General features: G+C 48.0%; 1 protein-coding gene across 1 annotated transcript; it reads right to left on the bottom strand.

The window, feature by feature from the left end:
- Positions 1–560: 560 nt before the first annotated feature.
- On the bottom strand, positions 561–4,558 carry LOC119101688 (uncharacterized). The gene is made up of 5 exons (XM_037225106.1): positions 4,514–4,558; positions 1,714–1,947; positions 1,323–1,456; positions 898–951; positions 561–602 (listed from the first exon to the last, which is right to left on the bottom strand). Exons 2-5 carry the CDS (start codon positions 1,940–1,942, stop codon positions 561–563), a joined length of 459 nt encoding a protein of 152 aa, XP_037081001.1. The 5' UTR covers positions 1,943–1,947; positions 4,514–4,558.
- Positions 4,559–14,657: the final 10,099 nt, after the last annotated feature.

Raw genomic sequence — 14,657 nt, forward strand, 5'->3', positions numbered from 1 at the left:
GGTCGCGGCGGGCCTCGCGGTCTCGCGCCGCCGTACTGACGGTGAAGGTGACCCGGTCGTCATCGGGCCCGCTGTCGTCGTCCTCCTGATGGGCTGGTCGGCCGCCGGCCCCCGACCTGACGGCGGGACCCCCCGGTCACCAGGTGTGCACGCGACGCCACACAGCGTAGCAAGCACGTCAGGTGTCGTCGACAGAGGAACTCAACTGAACCCAACAACGAAAAGCAACGTTGAAAACGCATCATCCTTTGGAGTCAGAATCAGTTGGAAAGCGAATAAATCGACCACGCACAGCGCTCTATCCTATGTCCTGTTGATCTCCTCGACAATCCACGAGTCAGCATGTCAACATACACGGCTCAGCAGTATCCCAGTCCATGTGTGCCGGTGCCGCGCCGCTCCGGGCCGGCGACGTCACTCACCCGGCACCGTCTTGACTGAGCGGCACGAAGTTGGGGGCGGCCTCCTGCTGGCGCCGCGCCTGCTCGCGCCGCTTACGCACGGCGTGGATCGTAGCCGCGTCCGGGATGGCACCGTCTGCACGCGCACATGTGCACCGGTTACCAGCCAGCACGCGCACGCACACGCACCCCTGTTATCCCCTGAAGGGCAGTTATCCACTGACAAATGCATAGCGCATGACGGCTTCACGAGTAAAACGCATACGGCTCTCAGACAACCGTAACTGGTGCGGCTCGCCAGCCGCTGTCGGCTGGCGAGCCGGCGGGGTCGGGCCGCCGCCGCCGGCAGCTCCCACCTTTCAGCACGTTGTCGAGCGAGGCACGCGGCCGTGAAGCGGTGCAGGGGGCGGCGGCCGGCCGGCTTCTCGTCCTCGTCCGAGCTGTGGTAGCCGGCCATCTCAGCGGCGCGGCCGCTCAGCACGGCGGGCCGCGGCGCCGACTCGGCCGGCTCAGCAGCGTTCGGCACGGCCGGCGGCGACACGGGCTCCAGCTGCCGGCCGCGCGCAGTACCGTCATCGGACCGCAGGACGGCGGCAGGGCACACCAGCAGGGGTGGGGGGGGGGGGGGGTCACACTGTCGGCGTGCTGCCAGTAAGGCACAGGGGCACGGACGGCCGCGCTGCGGACAACGCTCAGAGCGTCGGCCAATGCTGGACGTCGAATCATGAAGGCCACGCTGGCCGATGCACACTAGAATAATCCGCGACACATAGCATTGCAACCCCTATATACCCTCTTGAAAACGAGCTGCATCGCAAGGGCCCCTTAGGTCACTTTTTAAGCCTGAACACTATGACATATTTGCTTGTTACATCACAAGAAGGCCAGTATGTTTCCGTATGGCAAAGATTTTGGACATGCCTTTATATCTGCTTCATTTCCATTGCTAGCTTCTTTCTCCAGCATTTCTCTCCTTCGCTTCTCCTTCTCAATTTGTTTTGCAAGCCTTCTGCTCTGGCTCGACTTTTTCACTTGAAACACCTCTCCTTCTTCCTCTGGAAACCGACCACTGTCTTACAAATCACGCAATAAATGTGAGTGCCAGCCCCATTGCATCCAAAAAGTGCATCCAGCACATAACAGCAGGTTATTGAAGACATGTTGCATATGGAAATCTTCATGTAAAGACACAAATGACAATTAATCATCACACACATTGAGCTGTCATGAAACCCTTGGGCTCCCACACGACCGATGCAGCCGCCTTGTTTATCCAAGAAAGACGCCAGAAAAAAACGTAATGTGGTCTTACCTTCATCCATAAAACTTACAACTGCTGTTTCTCTTTTCTTCTTTTTCTTCTTCTCCAATTTAGTATCCATACTGTTCTCTTTTGAGTCTCCAATCCCATCCATGCCGTCATCATTATCTGCTTTAGTTGTGGTTTCTAATGCCTCATTGCTTGCCTCATTCTCTTCATCACTATAATCGACAACCACTCGCTGGCGTATATTCTTCTTGGGCTTCTTAAATAGGGACATTGTGTCTGCAAAAGAAGTGAAGACATCTATGATGTTCTACTTTGTGTGGCAAACCTGTGTGGCAAATTGCACTGGTTGAACATCTGTCCATGCAAGGCACCATATGTGTAAAAATCTCAAATTGTGTTTGGATATGTTGTTAAGAAGGAGAACATTTAGTATGGGTGGTTGTAGCATGGCAGTAAACAGCAGGCTTTGGTTTCAGTAGTAAGAACTGCCTTACAAGGGACATACAGTCAAATGCTTCAGGCTCCTGCAATCCATGGATTAGAAAACTCCAATTTGCAGTCTAAAGCACTGCCAATAATTTTTGTACTGTTCAAATGTACCAGCTCAGAGGTGAAATTAGGGAGAGGGGGTGGCAAGGCAGCATAGCTCCCTCACTGCTTGTGGTGGAAAGGACAGCAATGGTCTCTGTCCCCTTCTCTCTGCCCCACCCCCCTCCCTTTCTGAGCATCTTGTGAACAAAAATTGTGCATCAAAATGCACTAGGTCACATTCTGGGACACTGGATGTTCCAAGCAAAACTGACCATTTAAACCCTCATTTGGCTTAAGCCCCCTTTAAGCACTTTGGGGGGGGGGGGGGGCTTTGACCATTTTGACCTGATGTTTCCATGCTTTCTGGGCCAATCAAACAATGCATACTGATAATTACATTTACTAAATACTGGATGGTGTTGTCTAGAGCAGCCTTTTGCACTGGAAAGCATGCCAATGGTTACAAGTGGATGTCGTGAGTACAAGTGTGATCATTCACTTTAAGAACATATTGTCTGACAACATTCAGATAGAGAAGGAAAATACCTACTTTATATTTTTTGATGGAAAGTAAATGTGTATTGTGAATTTATATATATATATATATAGAAATAAATTCAGTCAGATATATACATATATATATATATATATATATATATATATATTGTGCATGTGCGTGTGCATGTGCGTGTGCATGTGCGTGTGCGTGTGTGTAAAGCTTGTCTTCATGTCAAAATATATAAGTTCCTAAAACTCATATGTACTATAAATACATATGTGAAGGTGGTCTGCAAAAAAATAATTCACCATACTCAACACTTACACAACATTAGTGCACTGAACCCTACGTCAGTGTGTGCTAAACATGTGCCATGTGAAACTGAGCCAAATTTGTATACAATTTGTTTTCCCCAACAAATGTTTTGGGAGCATTTTGTGTGCCATTGCCTTTGATGCATCATAATCTGTTGGAGCAATGATTTTATGGACTGAAATTGGTGCCAACTTGTTGAGCACTCAGATTAACTATTTCTATATGGCAATGAAATGGTTGCTGAATTGTTGGGGAAATAGCATAGCTACACCACACATCATTGGTGCAACATGCATTTTTTGAAGCCTGAATGTCATGAAACACACCAAAATTGAGAAAACTAAAGTCTAAAGATTCCCATCTTGTGCGCACATACAGCAGAGGTCTCAGAGACATAGCCCTCAACAAGGTTTAATCCCAAGACATATAACTTCATTCAATCATAGGTATCAATGACACAATGACTATCAATGTTATTGCATGGGTTGAAAGCATATTGCATGGTACCCCTGCAACACCATTTTCTTTTGGGCAGATTAAGGCGTGTCACAAATATGCTTCTCCCATATCTAAAACACAGTATGTTTCACCATGCAAAAAGGTATCACATGACTACAGTATCACAAGGCATTAATAGGAAATGTACATGAGATATTAGAATATGTGACTGTCTATATAAAACACATTATCTGCACCGCATCATTGGACACTTGAAAATGAAGCAATCACAATTCCAAACCTGTGATAGCATCCAGAGTCAATGCCGTGACCAAGCATAACACTGGCAGGCTCAGTTGATGGTGCTGCTGGAAGGATCCATCTGACATAAAATGAACTTTTGCAGGCTGGCAATTCATGACAGTTGCAAAGCATGGTGCTGATTATTGATTTATTTAAGTCTGCTGAGCATGTGATGGGACCCTGCCCTATTGTGTTCATCCCATTTTGGGGTTGAGTTTGGTTAGCTTATATGAAATCCAAGGAAAATACACAACCCTCAGGCTACCTGGGTGCTATACCCATACTCTCAGAGAATGCTTGCACTTAAAGCACTGGACATAAGGTCGCTGAGATGGCACCTGTGAAGTGGATGTGTGACATGTGCAAATATCCTTTTGCTATAATCATCATGCAACATTTGGGGAAAATCAGGCATTGCATGTTGGGTGAGGCAGAGTACAGATCATAGCGATGTTGTTAATAATCATCCCTGATTTAACTTGCGGGTTTATGCTTTATCATAACAGTGTGGAATCATAAATTTTAAAGCAATATCTCTTGTAAAAATAACTTTCAGATATTCCGTTTAATAATGTTCCTCCCATCATATGCCGTGGTCGCTGTGGAATGGAGAACATTCAGTACGGGCCCCGTCCTATGGGAACCCAATTTTGAAGTGAGATACATACAAGGCAACACATACGGTGTCACATAGTGCAAAGCATACACTCCAGCCAAAACATTTTCGAAACAATTTAAGACCTGCGCAATACAAACCTGCCCTGCTACCTATACCAGGCCGCCGCGCTCATGCGTCCGGCGAACAACGGCTGCTCAGCGGCGGTGGCGCAGGTATGGTAGCAAAGATGGCAGCCAGTGATACGGCAGCGGTTTTGACGGAAATTATTCGTGCCCTTGATTAGTGCGAGCAAAACCTGGGTTTGGTACGACCCGGGGAGTGGGGGGGGGGGGGGGGGGCGTCCAATGGCTAGTGTAAAATATGACAGCAACGGCGCACATTGCACAACTAGCCTTAGGGGTCTCATGTTAAAATGCCCTTCTTCAGGCTCACGGTTTTTAAATGTTGAACATATATATGCATACAAAGTTCATACAAATAAAGCTTGAACAATTTTCTTTCGGTTTCCGAGGTCAAAAGTGTGCGCCATGGCGCTCGTTTTCGAGCTATAAGGCGAAAGGCAGACCCATGCACGCGCTGCGATGCCCATACGTGGGATCGAATCGCGTCACCGCCAATGCTTTTTCCATTGAGTGGAGTTAATAAACACACGGAATATGGACGATGACTGCGATATACTGAAATGTTTGGATCTCTTCTGACATTTTTATAACTATGTATATATATACTTTTTATTTATTTTCATATTTATAAACCGACGGGACAGAAAACAACTATCACCAGGAACATTAAAGGCTCGAGTGACGCAACTGACAGCGTGCTCAACAAGGTTTTTCCTTATGCTTAGAAGTGATATCAATACATCATCACAATGCCAGTGCCGCTTCATGAACACACAAACAGCACACGATACAACAATCAGCAAACCAGCAGACACAAACGAAAGAGGTACCTGCACGGAACACTGCGTGCCGGCCGTAAGGCTCTGCTCACTGGCGGACATAAAGGCGGAGCCAGGCACAAAGCTAGGTGGGGGACACCCCAGCACTCCCTGAGCCCAATGCCGGCGCTTCCTCGCCGCCCTCTTTGCCAGAGACTCGGCCCGTCTGACCTCATGAACCGTCCGCATCCGTATAAATGTCCGTATCCGGGCAAAGGCTTTCAGCGCAGCAGGAGGCGTGGTGGGGAATTTTGACTGCAGAACAGCTAGAAATTCGGCGACCACCTTCGGCCTTCTGCTCAGCTGATGCGGCTCCATGGCGTTGTGCAGGCAGAACGCCTCCTCCATCCGGCGAAAATCCTCGTAGGATGTCTGTGTAGGCACCGTGAGGCCACCCAGACTGCGTAGCCTTAGCCACAGAGACTGGCTCTGGCCCTTCTTCCGCCTGGGAAGACGGAGCGCCCAGGGATTGGTCCGCCGCCTTGTGCGCAACGAACCCACACACGAACGCCATGGCGTTGTCAGTGGCAGGCGCACCGGTTCCCTTGTCAGCGGCTCCCGACGTGGGGGTTGTCAAGCCGTCCGTCGTCGGTCTAGTGTCCTGATACTTTTGGAGAAGAGCCCGCATGTCTTCTACGCCCTGGTGATGTTCCGGCTTTCCGTCTCTGTCGTCCCAGCTGTGCGTCTCGTCGTGGCAGACAGGTGACGTACCGAACTGGCGCATCTCCTCGGCCATCTCCGGCGGCATGTCTTCTCTGGCCGCCTCGCGGAGCTCCCCGAGCTGGTCTGCTTCGTCAGGCACAGCCTCTGGCTCGGCGTCGATGGGGTGCGCCATGCTTCCCGGCTTGGCCAGCAGGCTGACACCAATGTTGAGTCCGAAGAGGAGTGCCAGGTGGCGCATGTTGGCGATGGCGTCCACAGAGTTGTGGTTGGAGTTGGTGCCACTCCTTTCACGCACCATGCCGAAGAACCCCTCTAATCGGTCTTGGATCCGGCGCCGGGTAGGTAGGTAGGTGTCGACCCCGAATAGCGCGCGCATATCGCCTAGCAGGCCGCGAACAGACCGAATGGTCACCACCAGGCCCTTTTGAAAGGGGTACACGACGCTCGCCGACTCAAAACGCCTGGCCAGCAGCTCCTGGACAGCTGTGTCCAGCACCGCCTCCTGTTCCGCGGTAGTCTTGTAGCCTTTGCGCAGTGGCTTGTTGTCTCCAAGATGGATGCTGTTCAGCACGTCGCAGGTCGCGTCAAATAGCCGAGCAACGCAGGCCTCTTCCTGGGAACCGTGGAAGTAACGCTCTAGACAGGTAGCCATGGTGCTGTTAACTTGCTGCAAAGCCGGCTGCATATTCTGTTGCGACATTCCCGATACCTGCAGCAGAGTATAATATATTTATAATAAAAAGCAACCTACTTATGAAAAAGACGACCAAATCCGGCGAAATATTGACCGCTTTATTAGCGTAGTGCTAGCGACAAACCAATGCGTACGAGGCTTGGCTTGGGGTTTAAGTGCAAACCAACTGAAGAACCGAAAAAGTGGCACTTGGTGAGCTCTTCTCATGTTCAGGCAACATGTTTAAAAGATAGAAGTCTTACTGCAGTTTTTATAAAGAACGCGCTGCCGAGTCTGTCATTAGGGTACCGACAATCACGAGTTAAAAACATTCTGTTGATTAAGATTCCACAAGAAACCCAGATCGTGGCCAGTTCTTAGCATATAAATACATATCCACCAGATGTATTTACACATATCTGTGCTTTCCGTGATTCAAAGGACACCGAGTCCAATAATATATACACGCACGAGTCCCATTGGTCTTGATATATGACCACAGCATCTGCGCCTCACCTCCACATCTCTGCTGATGTTCAAGTTATACATCAGCCGATACTCAAAGCTGCCAGCTACCTTCACCACTTGCTCCCTCAGCTCCTTGGTGACGTGTCTGCCGCCGCTGGTGTGAAGGCCATTGTCGAGGATGTTATTTCCGAGGCATTTCATGCTGTGCGGCAGGTCCAAAAGCACCCACATCTGCCTGGAGAAAAAAGAACATGTTATTTCATTCCAATAGCGATTTGTTGCCAACATCACCTTCTACGCTGCGGAATAAAATAACACGAAAATGAAAACCAAATGTCACTGAATTTCGTTACATCACATGAGTATTTCGCCTGGAGCACACATTCACTTTGCGACCATTTCATACACAATTATCAAAATCACACATAATCATTAGACCGTTATCAAATAGCTGGAAATATTGCAGTCTTGCTCTTGTAATAAGATATTAATCTGAAAACGAATTACCAGCATTAGCATAATGATTGGGTTTGTGTGCATTGCCCGTGTACAACGGTAAGGAGTACGATCACGGCAGTAGGTTTCCTGACGTGACAGGAGTAAATGACAATTTTTGACGCTTGGCTCTTGTAGCACACCTGCGGCTGTCGGCTGGGTTCGCAAAGGACATTCCCCGTTGTAACGGATGCTCAGCTCCTTCCAGAGTCCCCGGTTAGAGTCGCCCTGGTCGCAAACGGTCGCGACGACGCAAGCGCCGGCTGCCTCCGCTGCGGTGATGGTAGACCTCAACATCTCCTTCGTGACGGCACGATCAAAGCAGACCAGGAAGGGAAGCTTCCAAGAAGCAAAGATTCCGGCCAGCACAATGACCTGCAGGTGGTGGAACGGCCCCAGCACCTGGTCCCGTCCGTGGTCGTATGCTGCCTGGCTCATGACGTCCATCTCGTCGAACATGACCACACGCTGGCGGTACATCCCCGGCTGATTGGCCATCATCTTCTGGAGTAGCTGAGCCTGTTGCTGACAGGAGACAGGTGCCCGACAGAAGTCAGACAGCCACGACTGTAGCGAAGAAAGGCCAGACAGCGGGCGACCCTGACTCCGAAGCCACTCGTAGGTCTTCCGCGATGTGTTGCAGCGGTACTGCAGCGCCTTCAGGATAGTCGGTTCGTCCCAAGGGCATGGGCGGATCCCGGTGACCAAAACCGCGCCTGAAAAAGGGCAGACCATATGAAATTCACAGCAAATTCCATTACGACATGCACCGCAGGCTGAAAAAAAAATACCAACGCCAACAACAACCAGAAACTTTGCAACTACAGAGACCGGGTGTCCGAGAGGGAGGAAACTAACACGCTCCGACGGAAGCGAAAACGGGCAATTGCTTGGTGCAAAGTAAGAGACGATAAGCACCGACAGCCACGCCCTATTCGTTCCTGAGTCCGGAGCTAGTAATCACGTGAGAGAGATGGTCAGTCATCCTTAAATTGCGTGCCCATCTGTTCGTCGGTAAACAATCCGGACGCAATACCCGCACTAGGCGCCGCGCGCTGGTAATCCGGCTCAGCGGTCTCGTCCCTTGGTTCCGAACACGAGCAGAAGGTCGCTGATCTTGTAGACGTCCCGGAAAGAGGTGTACACAGCGTTAGTTCCGTATATTAGACAACGGTAAGTCACACGTTACCTAATCTAGTCATCTGAGCCGTCATCTGAGTTCATTTTAGCCATTGTGGTGATTAGGACAATGCAATTTTTCTTACTTTGATGTAAGACGTACTTTAAACAACTTGAGCTGTTTTAGTTTTATGTTCGCACCTCAAAATACGGTAAGTCCCGGCGTCGCTTCTCGCTTTGGGCGGGCTTTCGGTCAAAAGGACAGACTTACCTAGCTGACTCAGACACATTCTTCGCTGCTGACCAAGCCTTGGACTCCTCTCGCTGCCTGATGTCCCTGAAATATCATCATTCTTAATGGTGCTAGGTGCAAAATCTGTGTCTTTTGTTTCACTCACGTATTCATCTTTACAGCTCAGATCCGTAAAACATGACTTCCGCTTTGAAATATGAGGTTTCAGATGTGACAATACAAACTGCAATATAACAAGGTGTTGCCACCATAACATGCCCTTCATAAGCTATAAGTACCTGCTCATCATAACTCATGCCATAGGAATATGGAATGCTGCTGATTGAAGCACATCAAGGATGTAATCTAGGACAACAAAGAAACCACCTAACGCGCGCTCGGGTCGGCTAGATACCCTTCTGGCCGGCTAGACCAGTGTTCTAGAATTGCCGACTTTTGGGTGTAAAGAACACCCTATGAGGAGGAATTTTTCACTTCTTTTCCCCATATTTTATGTGAAGTTTTCACTTCTGCCTAACATTATCTGATCGCACATGCCAAGCCCCTATTTCCCTTTCTGAGGTTTTCAGATGTTATCCAAAACCGAGCTCACTTGAAACCACCAAGCATAAACGAGGCTTCACAGAACCTGGACACCTATAGCTATGTCCTGCCTCACCTATATCTGAATCATGTCTATGTATGCACAGAGCAAGGGCGCCAGGTACCTCCAAGCCCAGGAGCCCCAGCGACTCCAGCCGCTTGCACGCATTAAGTTTGATTTGTTTACAAAATGCGTCGCAATCGGCAGCTGTGTGCCAAACGCAAAGTTTTCCACGCATCCCCTATTTTTTGGTCTCACCACACCACCACGAAGGCAGAGCCTGGTGCAAACACCAGCAAGGCCTGGTAGATACTTTTATTCCACGTATTTTTTTTCCCGAGAAAACTTGACCACTAAATTGCATCGCTCCCGAAATGCAGGAGTGAAAAATTCAGGAAATGTCTTCTAGATTAAATTTACAAGGTAAATATCACCATTTGAACACTTGTGTTAACATATTTTAAGTCAGCTCAGTTGATTACAAAATTTTGTCAGACAAGTATCAGTCTTTATATTTATCTAACTACTCTTGTTTTTCTTGGTATCATACGACTGTGATGCCACTTCCTTCTGTTCTTCCTTCTTTTTCGATTGCCTTTAGAGGTACCATCTGTTGCTTAAAATGTTGACCAATTTCTCTGCAAGATGCTCCAAATGCAGACTTGTACGTATTCCATGCATAAATTGGACTAATTCGCCAGCCGTCCAAACATGTTTGATTTGCACCCACGAGCAGCGTCTGAAACTTGGGTGTTCGTGGTGTTTTTAGCCCCAAGACATTTTGTTCTCCGCAAATATACACTGGAAAGAATGTAAAAAATTGCTCTCTGTGAACGACGTCAGACGGAAGCAATCTGTTCCTGGAACATCGACAGCATCGCGCGCCACACTCACGACTGAGCGAGCGATACTGCTTGCGGGTTACAGCCAAATCTCTCTACCATATCACACATAATCTCTCCTTGCAATGCATTCAGTGCCAAGGTCTGCTGCTACTCACCAGCACATGTTTAACTCACCTACCGTCCAACAACGACACCAACGGGCTCGGGCCATACACCGGGCCCGACCCCGCACCCAAAGCAACAGTGTCTCTTGACGGCCCGGGGGGAAGCGCAGAGAATATCCCGCACATGGCACGATTCAACGTTTCTGGATTGCACGTAGAAGTAATAGAAACACAAGAAAAAATGATACGAAAGTATATGTCACACTTCTATGTATATCTAAATATGAAGTGAATCAAGGATATATTGATGAATGAGCTATTTTTCATTCTTACTAAGTAGTAGTTATATTGAAGTTTTATTGGAAAGCATCAAAAATGGATGTTGTATAGAGTATATAATGGTGACGTCAAACATCATCCCAAACACTCGCTCGGGCACGTGGAAGGCCACGGCTCCGCGAGTCTCCGGCTCTTGAGGAGGATTTAGCATCGCAGAGAATGCACATTCTCCACCAAGAAATCCGAGCTGAATACGTGAAAATGATGAGTAAAAGGGTCATCAAACAAAAGTAGGGACTTTTTTCTATCGATCAACGGAGCGTCCTCACAGAATCATGATCGGAGTATAACGCTAAAGCAGGGTTTCTTGTTCTCCGTTGAGGAGAACTTTTACTGGTGTGTTTATATCATTATTTACGCCATTATTTGTATCATCATATTATTTACTTTATTAGCTGGTGCGTGTTTGGGTAATTTGAATATCTGTATGTGCGCGTCTTCGACCCTTTTCATGGTATTCTTGTATATTTGTCCAATATTTTATCTTTTTTACTTGCATTCACATGCTCACTTGCGGCGCTACTTTTAAATAATTCTATTTCCATTCTTATTTCCGCCATTAGTAGTACCAGTGCTTAAATTTCTGTATCATGTAGCACACAGCAGGGTCCGTCTCAGAAGCTCGCACTGGACCCATTAATCTGGCTTTATGTCAATTGCTGTCCGTTGATGCTACGAATCGTGCTGTCATATGCCAGACATGAATAACTGGATGTTCATTCGTGCTTACCATGAGCAGAGGCAACCAAGGAGGTGGTGGTATTCGCGTGACGTTTCTATGGCGTCATGCATACTTAAGTGACCTTGGAATAGTCTGCACAAAATAGTATTCGCAAGTTCGTGGGCGTCAAGCTCAGAAACCAGGGGGTTTGAAGTCTTAAAAAGGGCATGGTTGCGAATTGCATTCAGTGATCCTCTAAATGGCTATCTCAGTCCAAAACCTCGCACAAATGTGGAACGCTCCCTCTGACGGGGCCCAGTATCCACCAGTTTAGGTCACAGTGTCCTGTATTCGACTAGCCGATCGATTGCTGGCGCATGTACGACTACGTTTCAGTTGAGCAGTGTTGAGAACTTTTTCGAAGTCGCAACCGACACATTTTCCTACATCGTTCAACTGGTTTCACGTTTCCATTTATCCTACCTGCGCAAATCGACCTCCAGCCCTCAGAAAAGGACCAAAACGGGTGGAAACGGGTCCGCATTCTCGTACATCATGCGTCAGTCTCATGTCTCTTTGACGTTGGTTGCCGGGATCCGGATCCGGTCTCGACCCGTGTGGTTCAGCTTTCAGTCCGTAATTCGGGGATGTTGTACATTCCATGTGAATTGAATGGGTGAGAAGAAATCGTGGTGATGTTGCAATGTGGTGCGAAAGGCCCACCTGACCAGATAGCATGCATGCGAAGCCTCGTATACGGCATAGCTTTTAAAGAACTGCGTTCGCTGTGATGTAAAAAGTGCATGGACCAGTAACAGTGTTGGTTAAGATAATGACTTGTAGAGAGAGTTGGCTCGGACAGAGCCTCTCAAGAGGAAAACGTTATCATAGTTCTCGTTTGACTCGCCCAAGCTGTCGCCTCGCCCATGACCACGGGTAATTAGGCTCGCACTTAATTATCTAGCAATCATATTCGCACTCTAAGGGGTATCCCACCTTTTTTGTACTTCCGCTGATTGCTACATCAGACGCACGTACGATTTCATCAGTCATACCAGCTTTTTCGAAATGCTCCCGAAAAGCTTAGAATTTATATTTGAAGTAGCCGGTCATTCGGAAGAAATCCCATTTGACTCCCTGCTCACCACTATGAAAGTACTACATTTAATTTGCCTAGTTTTTCAAATGTGTATACTTTGTTATGTTCAAGGGCGGATCTAGGATTTCGTCAAGGGGGGCACGCAATGTTGTGGGGCCCTCTAGAGTTTGGAGTCCCCTCCAAAAAAATACCCTCGCATTCCGGTCATTGAATTTGAAGATAAGCAGTAAATAGCGTATACATATATATCTATACATATATAAATACACACATATATATGTGTATGAATATATATATATATATATATATATATATATATATATATATATATAGTAAATATGGAACCCATCTGTCTGTGTTAAAGCTAGGCATGATACATGGAGCTCATTCATTCTCTCCAGATCACGTTAATTCCTGTGATTTAGAGGCCAAGTGTTTCGGAAAAACAAGTAAAATGAACTCAAATCGGCTGCTACGTCCGATCAAAAGCAACCACGGACTCGATTCCTGGCTTATTTACGGCTAGGTGGCTGGTTGATGTAATTAGCTGGTGACTGATAACTATTTTATAATTTTATATTTATTATAAAGGAGCACGAAATATTCTAGCACTCAAAATATGCTTAGAATGTGATGCACGAGTTTGATAAGTGTCACACTCAATCGCCAAGGGAAATGACACTTGCGACGTCGGAGTCACGTAAAACTACCTTCGACAGTTGCGCGCAGAAAGTCATCGGCACATGCGCGACTGCTGCTCTGAGGCTAAGGCACCAAGGCTAATAGGGACGAAACCTGACCGATCCTGGGTGCCCTGCGAGGTCAACAAAGAGGCTCCTTTCAACAAGTAATGGGTCCTCAGGACAAGTGGAAAGAACCCGAGACCAGCGTGGTGGGCCCCTAAACCATTGGTAGTGCCTCGGTAGGCTGACATATAAAGCCCCGACCGGAGCACAGGACCCTCTGAGCAAAGGGAACCATGAAAGACCATGAATTGATACCCCCTGGCGATCAAAAGTGCCCCTGCAGGTTAACAAAAAGGACCCGATAGGAGTAAAGAGTCATCCGCAAATGTGATCAAAGGGAGAGAGCCCTCGATCAAGGAAGAGGGGCCCTGAGCATCGAGTGTCTCGATGCCTTACCGTACATGGGCCCCAGCAACAGCACAAGTCCCTCCGAGCAAGCGGAAAGAACCCAAGACTAATATGCTGCTGAGCAGCTGAGTGTATCCTGACATATGGAGCCCCGGAAAAACCATATAGAGCCTTTCGGGTGAATGGGAATAATTCGTGGAGGGCTCCTGATTGATCAAGAGTGCCCAGGCGTGAAAGCAGATAGTGTCTCAACAGCAGCGTTGGGATCATGTGCGGTAAATGAAAAAGTGCTAAGAGATCAAGGGTAACGTGGAATGCTCCTCGGCAATCAGACTGGCCAGGTAAGTGGCCATATATGGCCCAGACAACGGCGTAAGGCCTCTGGAAGGCATAACGTACCGCACAGTTTCCCTCAATCACCACCCTTCAAATCAGCAAATATTTTAAGTTGTTTACTTACGTTTGCGATCGTTGTATGTCGCCTGTAGGCCCAAGCACATCCAATTTTATTGTGTTTTTTTATTAGAAAACTGTGTCTGTTCAGCCGCTTATCGGCCACTTCGAAGCCTATGGGTCCCCTCTGCATTGTCCATGGGGCATGGTCCGGTGCCCCCCCCCCCTCCCCTCTCTGTATCCGCCAACGACCCAAGCAGCTTATAGATGGGACCCGCCAAAAACATAGGGCCATCCATTCAAGTAAGAAGCATTCAAAACAACATGGAGGCCCCCGGAGTGGTCGAGTGCGCAAGTGCAGATTAACAGGAAGGCCCGTGAAGAGCGTAGGGCTCTCCATTCAAACAAGAAGTACCCAAAACACAATGCAAATGGTCCCCGAACGATGTCATGTGTAGAAGCAGATTATCAGAAAGGGCTCGACAAGAGCGTAAGGCCCTTCATTCAAGCACGGGGTACTCAAAACTCAGTGCGGAGGACCCCCGAAAGATG

The sequence above is a fragment of the Pollicipes pollicipes genome, unplaced genomic scaffold (assembly GCF_011947565.3).
Source record: "Pollicipes pollicipes isolate AB1234 unplaced genomic scaffold, Ppol_2.1 Scaffold_4881;HRSCAF=5763_pilon_pilon_pilon, whole genome shotgun sequence".
NCBI classification, from domain to species: domain Eukaryota; kingdom Metazoa; phylum Arthropoda; class Thecostraca; order Pollicipedomorpha; family Pollicipedidae; genus Pollicipes; species Pollicipes pollicipes.